Source organism: Oncorhynchus nerka, linkage group LG20 (genome assembly GCF_034236695.1).
Source record: "Oncorhynchus nerka isolate Pitt River linkage group LG20, Oner_Uvic_2.0, whole genome shotgun sequence".
NCBI classification, from domain to species: Eukaryota; Metazoa; Chordata; class Actinopteri; order Salmoniformes; family Salmonidae; genus Oncorhynchus; species Oncorhynchus nerka.
Genome location: NC_088415.1, coordinates 82,400,250 through 82,418,547, shown reverse-complemented (window position 1 = coordinate 82,418,547; position 18,298 = coordinate 82,400,250). Strand labels below are relative to the sequence as shown.

The following is an 18,298-nucleotide window of genomic DNA, read 5'->3' as shown; positions in this document are numbered from 1 at the left end:
CAGCCCAGTCATGTCAAATCCCCAGCCCAGTCATGTGAAATCCCCAGCCCAGTCATGTCAAATCCCCAGCCCAGTCATGTGAAATCCCCAGCCCAGTCATGTGACATCCCCAGCCCAGTCATGTGAAATCAATTGACTGACTTCCTTGTATGAACTGTAACTAGTTGAAATTGTTGCACATTGCGTTTATATTTTAGTTCAGTATATTTGTAGTCTTTCTAAGAAAGTACAATCCCATCTACAACAGTCAGCATGCATTTCCCCGAAGAAAAGACAACCCAGTAGGAGTTTTCCTCCGTGGAATCAGTATGGGTCGTCCTTGGAGCAAATCCTGTGGTTAAAATGACTGCAGTTTGATAACAGGCACAATTACAGGCTTCCTGAAGCGGCATTATCATCCCCCTTGTCTCCTCTGAGATGAAAAGAAAAATTAATTATGTCCAAAACAAGAAGAAGAAGAAAACAACAGAGACGACAAGACAGGTATATTGCCCGTGTTGAAAGGTCATTGTTCGGGCTAATAATGCACTGGGCGTTCAGCAGCATCACAATAGTGCACTAATTAGGACACATAAAGCTGTCCCCTCGAAAGGAGACACACACTCTTAGAAAAAAAGGTGCTACAGTATCTAGAACCTAAAAGGGTTCTTCGGCCGTCCCCATTGGAGAACCCTTTGAAAAATCTTTTTGGTTCCAGGTAGAACCCTTTCTTCTAAGAGGGATCAGAGTGTTCAAACTAAAGGTTGTGGGACTCTCTTGGGAGAAATATACAGTAGGAACTCATTAGTAGCAAGTCTTACTTTATCAATTCCAGACAATTCAGAGAATTATTTGGAATTCAGTTCTCGTTTTCTAAAATTGTCCATAGATCTATGAGGTGTTCTCATGAAGTCAGGAATTGAAATTTTACGGAATTTCCTGGAAGTTATCATTGACTTGACTCCCTGAATTTGTTGATAAGTTGATCACGACATACGTGCTGAACACATTCAGAGAGTCAAGTCAACGTTAAATCTAAACATAGATAATGCTGGTGCATACTACCCGGGTATTATTAGTGTTTAGTACCTGGGTATTGTTAGTATGCACTACCAATACCCGGGTATTAGTAGTTGTGCATACTACCTGGGAATTAGTCATGTGTACTACCAAGGTATTAGTTGTGCGTACTAATACCTGTGTATTAGTCGTGCATTCTAATACACAGGTATTAGTCGTGCATACTGCCCCGGTATTAGCCGCGTGTTCTACCCGTGCATAGTACCCAGGTATTAGAAATCATGCGTACTACCCAGGTATTAGAAGTCGTGCAAACACGGTATTAGTTGTGCGTGCTAACATGGTATTAGTTGTGCGTGCTACCTGGGTGTTGGACTTGCGGGCTAACCAGGTATTAGTCGTGTGAGCTACCCCGGTATTAGTCGTGTGTGCTACCCGTGTATTAGTTGTGCATGCTAACACGGTATTAATTGTGTGTGCTACCCGGGGATTGGTCGGCGTTCTACCCCGGTATTAGTTGTGCGTGCCACTTCAGTATTAGTTGTGCTTGCTAACACGGTATTAGCTGTGCGTGCTAACATGGTATTAGTTGTGCGTGCTCCCCGGGTATTGGTCGGCGTTCTACCCTGGGATTAGTTGTTTGTGCCACCCCAGTATTAGTTGTGTGTGCTAACATGGTATTAGTTGTGCGTGCTACCTGGGTATTGGTTGTGCGTATTACCTGGGTATTAGTTGTGCGTGCCACCCTGAGATTAGGTGTTCGTGCCACCCCAGTATTAGTTGTGCGTGCTAACACGGTATTAGTTGTGCGTGCTAACATGGTATTAGTTGTGCGTGCTACCCGGGTATAAGTTGTGATCTTTGTGGGCTATACTCAGCCTTGTCTCAGGATGGTAAGTTGGTGGTTGAAGATATTCCTCTAGTGGTGTGGGGGCTGTGCTTTGGCAAAGTGGGTGGGGTTATATCCTTCCTGTTTGGCCCTGTCTGGGGGTGTCCTCGGATGGGGCCACAATGTCTCCTGACCCCTCCTGTCTCAGCCTCCAGTATTTATGCTGCAGTAGTTTATGTGTCGGGGGGCTGGGGTCAGTTAGTTATATCTGGAGTACTTCTCCTGTCCTATTCGGTGTCCTGTGTGAATCTAAGTGTGCGTTCTCTAATTCTCTCCTTCTCTCTTTCTTTCTCTCTCTCGGAGGACCTGAGCCCTAGGACCATGCCCCAGGACTACCTGACATGATGACTCCTTGCTGTCCCCAGTCCACCTGGCCATGCTGCTGTTCCAGTTTCAACTGACCTGAGCCCTAGGACCATGCCCCAGGACTACCTGACATGATGACTCCTTGCTGTCCCCAGTCCACCTGGCCATGCTGCTGCTCCAGTTTCAACTTCCACCTGACTGTGCTGCTGCTCCAGTTTCAACTGTTCTGCCTTATTATTATTCGACCATGCTGGTCATTTATGAACATTTGAACATCTTGGCCATGTTCTGTTATAATCTCCACCCGGCACAGCCAGAAGAGGACTGGCCACCCCACATAGCCTGGTTCCTCTCTAGGTTTCTTCCTAGGTTTTGGCCTTTCTAGGGAGTTTTTCCTAGCCACCGTGCTTCTACACCTGCATTGCTTGCTGTTTGGGGTTTTAGGCTGGGTTTCTGTACAGCACTTTGAGATATCAGCTGATGTACGAAGGGCCATATAAATACATTTGATTTGATTTGATTTGTGCTTGCTAACACGGTATTAGTTGTGCGTGCTAACACGGTATTAGTTGTGCGTGCTAACACGGTATTAGTTGTGCGTGCTAACATGGTATTAGTTGTGCGTGCTACCCGGGTATAAGTTGTGCTTGCTAACACGGTATTAGTTGTGCGTGCTAACACGGTATTAGTTGTGCGTGCTAACACGGTATTAGTTGTGCGTGCTACCTGGGTATTGGACTTGCGGGCTAACCAGGTATTAGTCGTGTGAGCTACCAGGGTATTGGTTGTGAAAGCTACCCGGGTATTAGTCGTGTGAGCTACCAGGGTTTTAGTCATGCGTGCTAACACGGTATTAATTGTGTGTGCTACCCGGGTATTGGTCGGCGTTCCACCCCGATATTAGTTGTGTGTGCCACCCCAGTATTAGTTGTGCGTGCTAACATGGTATTAGTTGTGCGTGCTAACACGGTATTAGTTGTGCGTGCTAACACGGTATTAGTTGTGAGTGCTAACACGGTATTAGTTGTGCGTGCTAACATGGTATTAGTTGTGCGTGCTAACATGGTATAAGTTGTGCGTGCTAACATGGTATTAGTTGTGCGTGCTAACACGGTATTAGTTGTGAGTGCTAACACGGTATTAGTTGTGCATGCTAACATGGTATTAGTTGTGAGTGCTAACATGGTATAAGTTGTGCGTGCTAACATGGTATTAGTTGTGAGTGCCACAGCTCCTACATGGTATTAGTTGTGAGTGCTAACATGGTATTAGTTGTGAGTGCTAAGTTACAGTATTAGTTGTCGCCCTGTTCCCTAACACGGTATTAGCTCCTTTGTGAGTGCTAACACGGACTTTAATTACCTTTGTGAGTGCTAACACTCTCATTAGTTGTGCGCTGACCTAACACGGTATTAGTCCCCTCCAAGTCTGTGAGTGCTAACACGCCTCCTCTATTAGTCCCTGCAAAGACACCGCTGGGCATCCTTGCTCTGACCTCTTCTCTCCCCTCTCTCTCCAGATGACATCTCATGACGGCCGGCCGCCCAACAACCTTTGACCCTATCCCCCTCCTTCTCCAGACCATCTGTGCTGCTAACATTATATTAGTTGTGCGTGCTAACATGGTATTAGTTTTGCGTGCTACCTGGGTATTGGTTGTGCGTATTATCTGGGTATTAGTTGTGCGTGCCACCCCAGTATTAGTTGTGTGTGCTATCCTCCTCCCCCTCCCCCTCCTCCCTCTCCAGGGTATAAGTTGTGCGTTTGCTAACACGGTATTAGTTGTGCAGATGTGTCTAACACGATGCTTTGTGGGTGACTGTTGTTGATGTGCAGAGGGTCCCTGGAAAAAACCTACACTCGATCCCCCGGGTATGGGCTTGAGGAGACGGTCTGCACACATCAACAACAGTCACCCACTGAGACTGCATCATTACCCATCTGCTCCACTAAATCGGCTGCCTTCGATACTGTGAACCATCAGATCCTCCTTGCAGAGCAAGGGGAACAACTACTTCAAGGCCTCAGAGCAAGTGACGCCCTCTCCTATTCTCGCTATCACCGTCACTTGGCTCTGAAACGCTCCTATCATTTAGCGACACACAATTAATCTTCTCCTTTCCCCCTTCGCACCACCGCATCTCTGCAACTGACGGATCATCACCTCAAGCTGAACCTCGGCAAGACGGAGCTGCTCTTCCTCACATCCGTTACACTCACCCCCCTCGTCCCAGAGCGCTTTGATCCTGGACAACACCCTCCTCCTCTTTCCGCAGCAACCAGTGATACAAGACCATGGTGCTTGCGGAGCTGTGAGGGGAACGGCACCTCACTACCTCCAGGCTCTGATCTACACCCAAACAAGGGGCATCCACCTCTGGCCTGCTCGCCTCCCTACCACTGAGGAAGTACAGTTCGCTCAGCCCAGTCAAAACTGTTCGCTGCTCTGGCCCCCCGGTCAACAGGCGTCTGCTAAAATGACTTAAATGTAAATGTAAATGTAATAAATGTAATGGTATTAGTTGTGAGTGCTAACATGGTAGTGCTAACACGGTTGTGAGTGCATCAATGTAACAGTATAACTTTAGACCGTCCCCTCGCCCATACCCGGGCGCGAACCAGGGACCCTCTGCACACATCAACAACAGTCACCCACGAAGCATCGTGCTACCCATCACCCACAAAGCCCCCTGGCCCCCTTGCAGAGCAAGGGGAACAATTACTTCAAGGTCTCAGAGCAAGTGACGTCACCGATTGAAACGCTATTTAGCGCGCACCACCGCTAACTAAGCTAGCCGTTTCACATCCGTTACACATGCTAACACGGTATTAGTTGTGCGTGCTAACAAGGTATTAGTTGTGAGTGCTAACACGGTATTAGTTGTGTGCGTGCTACCTGGGTATTAGTTGTGCGTGCTAACACAGTATTAGTTGTGCGTGCTAACACGGTATTAGTTGTGCGTGCTAACACAGTATTAGTTGTGTGTGCTACCCGGGTATTAGTTGTGTGTGCTACCCAGGTATTAGTTGTGTGAGCTACCCGGGTATTAGTTGTGTACACATGCTAACACGAGTCTAGTTGTGCTAACCAGGTGATTAGTTGTGAGTGCTAACACGGTATACCCGGTAACACGGTATTAGTCTGCACACATCAACACAGTATCAGTTGTGTGTGCTAACCGGGTATTAGTTGTGTGTGCTACCCAGGTATTAGTTGTGTGTGCTACCCAGGTATTAGTTGTGTGTGCTACCCGGGTATTAGTTGTGTGTGCTACCCGGGTATTAGTTGTGTGTGCAACCCGGGTATTAGTTGTGTGTGCTACCCAGGTATTAGTTGTGTGTGCTACCCAGGTATTAGTTGTGTGTGCTACCCGGGTATTAGTTGTGTGTGCTACCCGGGTATTAGTTGTGTGTGCTACCCAGGTATTAGTTGTGTGTGCTACCCAGGTATTAGTTGTGTGTGCTACCCGGGTATTAGTTGTGTGTGCAACCCGGGTATTAGTTGTGTGTTCTACCCAGGTATTAGTTGTGTGTGCTACCCAGATATTAGTTGTGTGTGCTACCCGGGTATTAGTTGTGTCTGCTACCCAGGTATTAGTTGTGTGTGCTACCCGGGTATTAGTTGTGGTTGCTACCCGGGTATTAGTTGTGGTTGCTACCCGGGTATTAGTTGTGTGTGCTACCCGGGTATTAGTTGTGTGTGCTACCCGGGTATTAGTACATAATGCTTCACAGCTCTAGACTGGCTGGCAGATTTGCAATGGTCCTCACAAAATGTGGAATTTTAATGTGACAGAATGTGACAAAAAAAAAAAACTGACTTTTCTCACCAAACTAAACATTGATGTGTGACTCCAATCCTAGTATAATTTAGTCTTGCTGTTGAATATGCAAATGCAACGAGGCCAGCATTCTAATGTTCTGCTTATCCTGTCTAGCACGTTCCTCTTTACTAATCTTTGCTATTGGCCCATTCCCCTCCATAGAATGCAATTACCTCTTGATTACTTGATTGATGCTAGATTGTTGTATATATTCTAGATTAGGTGGAATACCCTACTAATACACACACATGAACACTAACAGTCTCTCCCAGCGTGTCCCTCTGTTTTCACAGTAGGAGTCGGCCCCCCTCCACGCACGCACGCACATACACACACACACACACACACACACTTTAAACCAGTAAAGGCCCCTCTGTTTGTACAACATTTGCCGACTCATTAGACTACATCATCCTATTATGCAGCCTTTGACTATTTGACTATTCATGACTATTTGACATCATAGGGACAAACAGTCATAAATTTTACTCTGAGGTTATTAAAACAGGCAATAAATACTCTTTCATTGGTGCAGTCAGTGCTTGATTTGGGCAGGAGATCACCGGAGCTGAGTACCGGCACCTCAAATGTTCTACTGCTTAAGCTCCTATTCCTCTTATAGAATATTAGCTCAACAGTATATAAAACAGTACCGGAACCTATTTCAGTCAGAGTCAAGCACTGGGTGCAATCACACGACTTTGTCTCACAGCGCTGAACTTACTGTCTCAGAACGCAACTTCAGTAGTCATTTTGAGCCTCCACTAAATTCCGACAGAGGCCGAAACATCAATAGCAGGCAGTGCCCAGCACAACCTATAACATAGGATGGATCATTATCATAACAACCTATAGCATAGGATGGATCATTACCATAACAACCTATAGCATAGGATGGATCATTACCATAACAACCTATAGCATAGGATGGATCATTACCATAACAACCTATAGCATAGGATGGATCATTACCATAACAACCTATAACATAGGGTGGATCATTACCATAACAACCTATAGCATAGGATGGAGCATTACCATAACAACCTATAGCATAGGATGGATCATTACCATAACAACCTATAACATAGGGTGGATCATTACCATAACAACCTATAGCATAGGATGGAGCATTACCATAACAACCTATAACATAGGGTGGATCATTACCATAACAACATATAGCATAGGATGGAGCATTACCATAACAACCTATAGCATAGGATGGATCATTACCATAACAACCTATAGCATAGGATGGATCATTACCATAACAACCTATAACATAGGATGGATCATTACCATAACAACCTATAGCATAGGATGGAGCATTACCATAACAACCTATAGCATAGGATGGATCAATACCATAACAACCTATAACATAGGATGGATCATTACCATAACAACCTATAACATAGGATGGATCATTACCATAACAACCTATAGCATAGGATGGATCAATACCATAACAAACTCAGAAAAGATTGACTGGAGAATTTTGTGGATATCCAGCCTTACATTTATTATATGAAAAGGAAAGAAAACAGAGTTTTAATTTGGAGAGGGAAAGAGGGAGAGAGAGAATAAAAAAAAGAGAAAGAGACAGCAATGCAAAGAGCAATGGATTAACGTGGAGATTAGACCCAGGTTGTACTAAGTGCTTCACACCTGTTTTTGTGGTAGGCTTTACCCTAATGCTTTATTCCTTCTTGTAACATTAGTTCTACCCTTTTCACCTTTATGTTAAATTCTCTTGGGGAAAAGACAGCTGCAAACCTTGTTCCTGGTGCAACTGTAACAACCTTCATAGTACATCGAGACCCTACCCAGGAAATGACCGCTATACCTCAGAATCCCGGGAAAACACAAGACAAAACAAGATATCTGTCCTTCAGGTCTATTCTAAGAGAAAGCCCTTTGGACATGTGACGTAACGTGACTGTGACTCAGGCAGCACCCAGTAGAACCCCCCCCCCCTCCCCGCACTGCCCAGACACTTACAGTCAGTACACTAACACACTATACTACTCGCACAACCTGTGTTGTTTTAATTTTGGGAGGCCCAAATATAATAGAATCCCTATATTCTCCATAGGATTCTCCCAATGCCCGGCAATTACGTCCGACTTTCTACACAGTTCTGGGAACTGCGCTCACAGTGGCCAGATATAGTTTGCTTCTATGATGTGTTTTTAATTGTAATACAATTAATTGCTGCTGTTTTTAATGCCCTCGGGCTCCTTTAGTGTACATTTATTATTTTAAAAGGTTTTTCACTTGAGAAGAGAAAAGAGAGAAATAGGATGGAGGCGGTTATGAAATGGACACCCCCGGGAACTAGCCATGAAAGGGTTAAAAAATAAGCTGGCACAGTGACAAAAGGACTCGTGAGGGAGTCTATTAAAGGGGTTAAGAATCAGAAAGCCCTAAGAGAGGGGAGGTTCCATATTCTTCTCATCTATACTTGTTTTAGTGTTACACAACAAGGCCTTAGCGATGGACATGTCTATAGCTACACTGACTGCTCACCGTGATAATCAAACTACGTAGTAACTACTTAGCGATGAACATCATCATCGTGTGTGTTTAAACCAGCATATCAAACTACATAGCTATGAACATTGTGTGTGTGTGTGCGTGTGTCTACAATAACAACACCCAGTACCGGTCAAAAGTTTGGACACCTACTCATTCAAGGGTTTTTCTTTATTTTGACAATTTCTACATTGTAGAATAATAGTGAAGACATCACAACTATGTAATAACACATATGGAATCATGTAATAACCCCCCAAAAAGTGTTAAACAAATCAAAATATATCTTATATTTTAGAATCTTCAAAGTATCCACCCTTGGCCTCGATGACAGCTTTGCACACTCTTAGCATTCTCTCAACCAGCTTCATGAGGAATGCTTTTCCACATATGCTGAGCACTTGTTGGCTGCTTTTCCTTCCTTCATGGTCCAACTCATTCCAAACCATCTCAATTGGGTTGAGGTCGGGTGATTGTGGAGGCCAGGTCACCTGATGCAGCACTCCATCACTCTCCTTCTTGGTCAAATAGCCCTAACACAGCCTGGAGGTGTGTTTTGGGTCATTGTCCTGATGAAAAACAAATTATAGTCCCACTAAGCGCAAATCAGATGGGATGGCATATCGCTGCAGAACGCTGTGGTAGCTATGGCGGTTAAGTGTGCCTTGAATTCTAAGTAAATCAAAGCACCCCCCACACCATCACACCTCCTCCTCCATGCTTCATAGTGGGAACCACGCATGCAGAGATCATCTGTTCACCTTATCTGCGTCTCACAAAGACACGATGGTTGGAACAAAAAATCTCAAATTTGGACTCATCAGACCAAAAAATAAAAAATCCACCGGTCTAATGTCCATTGCTCATGTTTCTTGGCCCAAGCAAGTATCTTCTTATTATTGGTGTCCTTTAGTAGTGGATTCTTTGCAGCAATTCGACCATGAAGGCCTGATTTACGCAGTTTCCTCTGAACAGTTGATGTTGAGATGTGTCTGTTACTTTTATTACATTTATTTCGGCTGCAATATGAGGTGCAGTTAACTAACGAACTTATCCTCTGCAGCAGAGGTAACTCTGGTTCTTCCTTTCCTGTGGCGGTCCTCATGAGAGCCAGTTTTATCATAGCGCTTGATGGTTTTTGCGACTGCACTTGAAGAAACTTACAAAGTTCTTGAAATTTTCGGCATTGACTGACCTTCATGTCTTAAAGTAATGATGGACTGTCGTTTCTCTTCGCTTATTTGAGCTGTTCTTGCCATAATATGGACTTGGTATTTTACCAAATAGGGCTATCTTCTGTATACCACCCCTTCCAACACAAGTGATTGTCTCAAACGCATTAAAGAAAAGGAAAAAAATTCCACAAAAAATTCCACAAATTAAGCCACACCTGTTAATTGAAATGCATTCCAGGTGACTACCTCATGAAGCTGGTTGAGAGAATGCCAAGAGTGTGCAAAGCTGTCATCAAGGCAAACGGTGGCTACTTTGAAGAATCTCAAATTTAAAATATATTTTGATTTGTTTAAAACTTTTTTGGTTACTACATGATTCCATGTGTTATTTCATAGTATCTTCGCATAGTATCTTCACTACTCTATAATGTAGAAAATAGTACAAAAAACTTTTGACTGGTACTGTATATCAAACTACATACATTCATCCCCCTTGGCGTTTTTCCTATTTTGTTGCATTACAACCTGTAATTTAAATGGATTTTCATTTGGATTTCATGTAATGGACATAGACAAAATAGTCCAAATCGGTGAAGTGAAATGAAAAAAATAACTTGTTTAATCTCCACAGCGGAGATTGGAGTATCTGTCCATAGGACGACTTTAAGCCATACACTCCACAGAGCTGGGCTTTATGGAAGAGTGGCCAGAAAAAAGCCATTGCTTAAAGAAAAAAATCAGCAAACACGTTTGGTGTTCGCCAAAAGGTATATGGGAGACTCCCCAAACAAGGTACTCTGGTCAGATGAAATTAAAATGTAGCTTTTTGGCCATCAACGAAAAAGCTATGTCTGGCGCAAACCCAACACCACGCATCACCCCAAGAACACCATCCCCACAGTGAAGCATGGTGGTGGCAGCATCATGCTGTGGGGATGTTTTTCATTGGCAGGGACTGGGAAACTGGTCAGAATTGAAGGAATGATGGATGGCGCTAAATGAAGGGAAATTCTTGAGGGAAACCTGTTTCAGTCTTCCAGAGATTTGAGACTGGGACAGAGGTTCAACTTCCAGCAGGACAATGACCCTAAGCATACTGCTAAAGCAACACTCGAGTGGTTTAAGGGGAAACATGGTGGGATATTGGCCATATATCACAAACCCCTGAGGTGCCTTATTGCTATTATAAACTGGTTACCAACTTAATTAGAACTGTAAAAATAAATATTATCATACCTGTGGTATACGGTCTGATATACCACGGCTGTCAGACAATCAGCATTCAGGGCTCAAACCACCCAGTTTATAATTTATCATAACCCAAGAATTAAAGACCATTCGTATTTTCTAAAGTCTAGCAACCTTGCCAGCAGGCATGCCAGCTAAGATAGTTAGACAAGCTACTCTAACTTGATTGAAACCTGAAAATGCTCGGTAGCTAGTTATGAGTGTTTTATTTATTCATCAAGAATGAATCATAGGGTACATAGCTTAAATTTACAAACATACCTTCTGTGAGGCCTGCCCATCACTGGCAGCTAAAATCAAATCGCTGTGTGTAACTCAACACTTTCTCTCCTCCTCCACTGACAATACCAAAGATTTTATAACAAAGATTGACCACAGCCTGTCATTTCCAAAGGGAGCAAATAGTGGGCAGAACAAGCAAGGAGGTAGGCAGTGCCAAGCACGAGCTAGCGAGATCCTATTGGCACGTTCCAGCATACATGTTTCTGTTTGAGGACGCCTACTCTGTGAAGTAAGCATGTGCAATAACTCATTTTGCCTTTGCAATCCTTCTAAGCAATGCAATTTTATTATTTTTTTTAGAAAAGGGTAAAGCCTACAGAAAACTGTATTAAGAACAAATGTTCCATTGATGAGAAAATGTCCAGAATGTCGGCCAAAATATCTGTCCCATCTTACTATCTGTGACGATGCAGTCTGAGCGCACTAGAGTATCTAGTGTCCTATCTAGCATATATTTGCTCTGTGGTGCACCTTGGAAGGAACCACTTACTGGTCCAGTCAGTGTGCCTCCTCCAAAAAATACCACTGACAGATATTTTTCATAAATCATTTTGATAAAAACTGGGCCTAAAAAAGAAGTTTAGTAATTATTTCAACATCTGAAAAATAAAAAAAACAGGACAAATCTGTGGGGGCACTTGCACCTCTGCTAACACCCTCCCACACACAAGTAGCCTACACACTCTGTCTCTCTCTGCATTTCTCTCTCGCATGCACACATGCACACACAGGCGCATACAAACACAATTATATACGTAACATAACATGTTCCATTTAGCTTTTATCAAAAGCGACTTAGTCATACTTGCATACTTTTTATTTACATATGGGTGGTCCCGGGAATCAAACCCACTATCCTGGCATTGCAAGCGCCATGCTCCATCCAATTCAATCTCCTAAACATATACTGGCACTAATGAAATCATACTGTACTGCAATGCTTCAATCAACTGAGACTGTGGATCGACAGAGTCCCATTCGAATTATGTGCAAGTAAGAACAACGGTTTTAACACTATGCAAACAATGATTCACCATTGTGATACTCATTAAAATGTCATGTATTGTGCATTTGTTCTCTGATGGGTACACAAATATGTAAGTATTCTTTTCATTCTGAATACTTCTCCTTGCTTTCTATAAATTCTGATAAATACCACACCATGCCCAGTCTGTATAATAAGTCCATGGCAGAAACAGCTAACATACATATTTCAGTGTGAAAGGGGTTTAAATATCCTCCTACTACCACAGGTCTCTGTGGAAATGTTACAAACTCATATTCGTATCCTTTGTAAACAGTGGTTCAAGGCAGTTTGAGCATGAAAACTCGACTGCATATGTATTCATCTGCCCAAGGGTTTTTGGTGAGGTTTACAACAGCAGCATTATGTTTGATACGGAAGAAAAGGAAGTGGTCTCCAGTCAAATCAAAACCTTAGGGCACCAGGACCTTAGCTTAAGTTAAGGTTAAGACTTCAAACCAAAGGGGTGGAATACAGTGCCTGGGTAGCCGCACAATGGCAACACGCTACAGTACACATGCACTAACTGGGCTAAATGTCATTCACAACGGTGAGAGATGCTTTCAGACACGCATATTTTAGTGCAGTCAAGGAACCATGAGTTGATTTAGTGTAAGAGGCACAGTAGTATGAAATGAGACATACAGTATCCTATCTCTGCTGTAAGGGCTATCTCATTCAATCGTACAGTGTATTACAGTGAATTGCAATTTGCTTTAATATAAAAATATGTTTTTCAGAAACACCTGCCAACTGGTACGGTTTCACTATGGCAGATGTAATGAAACACATCCCACTGATAAGTTCTTCCAGTCTCTATCTTATGATGAATGATCAATATCAAATTGCAGTGCCATTATTCATACTCTCCCAGTTCCTGACCACTGATCATGGCCCTAACACAGGACGTAGGCAAGATCAATTACATAATTAGCCACCAAGCATATGCATGGCTGTGATACATTATGTGGTTGACTTAACTTGGCTACGATTGCACAAAAATGACCATAAATGAACCTGGGTCATTTGTTACGCAATGTGCTATGGCGAGTGTGTGTACACAGTAAAACATGTAAATACAAAATAGAAACTAAAGAATAATGTCAGGTTACAACATGTATTAAAAACAGGAAACAAGAATCAGAGGTCAAATATGCATGAGACAAGCAGCAGAGGTCAAATATACACAGAACAAGCAGCAGAGGTCAAACATACACAAGACAAATTGCACTTGGGTAACCAGAGCAAAAATATCTTACATATAGAGTGATGGCGGGCTGCGGCTGTACTGCTCTGGGCTATTGAGGAAACCCCCCACTCTTTGTATCTAACTGGACTCTGCACGTAATTCAATACACCTCTTCTTGTGCAAAATCACTCAGATGAAACGCAACAGAGCCATGTGAACTGTTGAGCGAATAAGAAGCCATCTCCTATTAGGACCCTAGCAGTCGCCCAGTGTGTGTGTGTGTGTGTGTGTGTGCAATGTGTGTATGAGCAATATGAGTGTACAATGTATGTCAAACCTTGGAGGGCATTTTTCCCTTCATTCTCTGTACGCAGGCAATGCCATAGAGAGGCCTAGATATACAATGCCATAGAGGCCTAGATATACAATGCCAGGTTTTCCTCACCATAGCAACAAATATGGAAACACAAATCTATTTCAGTGAGCGAGCGTAGAGTAGCAGCACTTAAATGCAGAACAAAAAAATTGGAAAAACCACAATAAATTAGCGAAGGCCTTTAGGTTAGTACTCACTCCCTCCTTCATGCCGGATGCAGAGGAAAATGGTGTTTCCCATCCACCTCCCCAATACAATGTGAATGTGTTATCAGAGATCGTGCCATTCACTCCCAGCATACAGGATGTGGCCCGGGTTCCACCCCTGTTAATGAAGGAGGGTGATGCTTGTTCATTGGTGTGTGTTTACTTACAAGGTGTTGGCTGCGCTGAGCTTGAGGACGGGAAGGTAACCAATGGAAACATGCATGACGCTGCACGCCTAATGGAGGTAAAACAAAGGGCCTTGTACAAGAGGCCTGGTGATGACTGATACAAGAGGCCTGGTGATGACTGATACAAGAGGCCTGGTGATGACTGATACAAGAGGCCTGGTGATGACTGATACAAGAGGCCTGGTGATGACTTATACAAAAGGCCTGGTGATGACGGATACAAGAGGCCTGGTGATGACGGATACAAGAGGCCTGGTGATGACTGATACAAGAGGCCTGGTGATGACTGATACAAGAGGCCTGGTGATGACTGATACAAGAGGCCTGGTGATGACTGATACAAGAGGCCTGATGATGACTGATACAAGAGACGTGGTGATGACTGATACAAGAGGCCTGATGATGACTGATACAAGAGGCCTGGTGATAACTGATACAAGAGGCCTGATGATGACTGATACAAGAGGCCTGGTGATGACTGATACAAGAGGCCTGATGATGACTGATACAAGAGGCCTGATGATGACTGATACAAGAGGCCTGATGATGACTGATACAAGAGGCCTGCTGATGACTGATACAAGAGGCCTGATGATGACTGATACAAGAGGCGTGGTGATGACCGATAGAGGAAGTTAAATCAACAAATCCGTTTCTTCTGGCAAAGGTTGGAGCCTTAACAGCACCACTAATCATAACAAAATAGGGGATCTGTCGACATGACAGGCTCTTGAATCACACAGTTGTATTAACTAAGTCTAATCACATACCCAACATTAATACTGCACTAATAGTGATAGACTTGATTAGACTACTCTTGGAAAACAACTAGTCTTGATAAGATTCTGGTTTTTTTAAAGAAAAGAACACATTTAAAAAACTGAGCAAAAAAGCAAAAGCCAACAAGGTGCAAACACAGCAGCATAGCCTCGATATAAATACAAGCAATATGTCACACGGTATCAAGTTGGTGGCAGTGGCACGGTGACATATACAGTATTGACCTCCTATAGCTCATATAGGGTGATTATAACCAGTTAGGAGAAGTACAAAGGCTTTACTGTAATAGTGTAATAGCTTTCTCCTTCATCTCTCCACCCATCCTGCTGATGACACATTTGACCCCATCTTCCCTTTAGAGGTATACAGGCTGGCAACAGGAGCCAGTCAGCAGCCGGAGCCACTGTCCTGTCCAAGGGGACACCTCTATACCAGTAAGTAGAAAGAATTAAAGAGTACTTACACAAGGCTCACAATGGGACCAGCAAGGTACCTTTCAAAACACCAATGTTATTGAGGCTGGACACAATATCAGACTGCCATCAATATGGATCAGCTATTGAGTTTCGGGGTGAGGTGCAGGATGCTGTAATTGTATACACTTTATCTGTCTCGTGCTGTCACAATTGTTTTGTTTAAGGCATTTCAAAACGGGGGAGCCAACCTCATTAAGGGCAAGTCAATAAGATTGAAGCAGGAAGCTCGAGGGAAACATGAATAGATAAGTATGTAAGTCTATCAGAATACTTGCAGTAGTTGTTAACATGTCTGATAGACTACAAAAGCTTTTAATACGATTGTATAATGTAAGTCATTCAAAAATAGTTGTAATCATTTTGATTCTGGTCATTTTATGATGAGTGAGAATGCATGCACAATATGAAAATCTATAGTTGAATGTAAAAGCTATATAAATTCACAAGAGGGACATTTTTTAAATGATTTAAAGCCATATATAAATAAAATAATTATATTACTTACAATAGCACAACCTCTGATGCAAAGAAATGTTGGCATTTATTTTCCAGCCTGAATTCACTGTAAGGCTACATGTATGTTATGTCATGGGTTAGCTTTTCACAGTCTGTGTATCCAAACCTTTCATTAGTTTGTACATTGCAGTACAAAGCATCCAATGAAAAACGGGACTATGGTAAGGTGCTTAAACACAATACGTGTTGTCATAACTGTGGCACTATGCCAAAACGTGTAACAGGAGAGAGAAGTCAGAGAAGCCTACTGTGAAGATGCAACAGACAGTTATCTCCGGCTGCGAGAGAACAGATTACATTTTTTCAACACGCAAAAAAAAGACTCGCTGTTCCTGCAACATGGAACAGGTGTGTGTGTGTGTGTGTGTGTGTGTGTGTGTGTGTGTGTGTGTGTGTGTGTGTGTGTGTGTGTGTGTGTGTGTGTGTGTGTGTGTTTGTGTGTTTCTTGTGTGTGTGCGCGCGCGCGCGTTGTTCGTATAGGTTACATGAGTGATTTGTGAAGAAGCAGTAGCACAGTTACATAGATCCTTAGTAACGTTACCTGTGAAACATATAACTACTGTCTCCATCCATACAAATAACCCACATACAGCGCTGTTATATAAAACTATGTGGCAGGCGTGGCCATGGACTAGAAACGTTATAGGTTGAAGTCAATTTACAGGTTACAGCTTTCTCAGACCCGAATTATTACATCTGAGCAAATTAGAAATGTACCTGATAATGATCGATTAGTATCCGCTCTTCTCCCTTATGCGGGCTCTCCGGCCACAGGTGATAGCTGGAGCCGTAGTTAGGGCTGCTCTTGCTGCTACTGCCAGTCGCAGACGAGTTCCCCCCGTTCGGCTGCGTTGGTGGGTTTACACGGGAGTCGCGGCAATGTTGTTGCGACTGATTGGCTTGGTTCGTTCGCCCCGGCTTATTGCAGTCTTGGTCACAGTGCTGCGGACGCTGGGGACATAGCCCCAGTGCGTCTTGCTGCTGCTGATGCTGTTGCAGCAGTGATGCCTGGTTATTCCTACATACCTCTCCTGAGCCGTTGGCGCAGTAGTTGATAGGCAAGCTGCTCCCCACCAGTAGCTGTTGTTGAGCTCGCAATAGTGGCTGTTGCTGTAGCTGCTGCAGGTCCTGAGCCTGGGACTCGAATGCTCGCCGATTAGCCTCGATTGACTCACACAGATTTACTGTGCGCCCTTTCTGCGAGTTTGTTCGGATTGCTTCAGGGGAGGGGTCCCTGTGTCGGAGTCTTTGACAGTGTTGCTGCAACAACTGCTTCTGGTCTCGGTACCCTCCTCCTCCTTCTCCTCCCCTGCAGTGTTCCACGATGCTCGCCTGTTGGTAATTGGCACTGCTTTGGAATTGTTCCCCGCGATTAGATTCCTGCAAAAACAGCAAAGAGGACGACGTTGGCGGCGGCGGCAAAGATAGGGAGGGCTGCGGCGGGTGAGTGAGGGGCTGGCGCTGGTGAGAAAGGTTCGCCTTCTCGGAAAAACTGCAGTGGCAGCTCTGACTAACAGGCTGTTCCGACTGCGGCTGCGAGCCGACTGCGGCCCAAAGGTTCTGCTTCAGGTGCGCTGGCTGCCCGTCGGGTTCACAGACCCGGTGTGACGGTCGCTGGGCGATGTCGTAGTTTGTCAGAGGTGGGGGTTCGCCGTGCTGCGGCTGACTGGCATGGAAACCTCTCCGAGAGGGTTGACTCAGACAAGGCAGTTCGTGGTTCTGGTAGTGTGAGGTGGTAGTTGAACGCTCTCTGAAAGACGGAGGAGGGGGCGGCAGACTGAAAACTGGAGAGACTGGGTTTGGGTCTCGGCTCTGCGCGCTGCCTTGCTCTTCGTCGGGGATTTGGTGCTGATAGACAGCTCCCGCGTATCGATGCCGCATCCCCTTAAAAGCCGAGTCTTGCTGTGGTTGCTCGTTTGCCTTGTATAGCTCCGACACCCGTTCATTGCGATCAGTCCCAGCAGAATAGAGCCGACTCGTCTCATTGGTAGGTTTGACCAGGACCTGCATTAAAACGCCACCTTACGGACAAAACACCGCCTTCGTTAGAATATTAGTAACCAAATATGCACACAGGTTAGAGGATATTCTTAACGAAAACAATACGCGCAATAGATGTATCATATTTGATGCGATTGCGAAATAGGGATGAAAGTGATCCACACAGTATAAGGCCAATCGTTTATTAACGCATTGGATCTTGACTATTGACTTTCCACTGTTGCCACAACAACCATGCAGACGATCACTTTCTCTCCAATTGAATCTTCTTTTATAGTCTC

The 18,298-nt window shown here is 44.1% G+C and overlaps 1 protein-coding gene across 2 annotated transcripts in view; it reads right to left on the bottom strand.

Moving 5' to 3' along the window:
- LOC115103259 (small conductance calcium-activated potassium channel protein 2-like) overlaps window positions 1–18,026 on the bottom strand; it is a 53,001-nt gene extending 34,975 nt beyond the window's left edge. The window contains exon 1 of one of the 2 annotated variants that reach the window (XM_029624083.2): window positions 16,734–18,026. In XM_029624083.2, coding sequence (XP_029479943.2) covers window positions 16,734–18,026 — 1,293 coding nt within the window. Of the gene's footprint in view, window positions 1–14,047; window positions 14,128–16,733 lie in introns of those variants that run through there. The other variant, XM_065005873.1, reaches the window with a different exon arrangement.
- Between the last annotated feature and the right edge of the window lie 272 nt (window positions 18,027–18,298).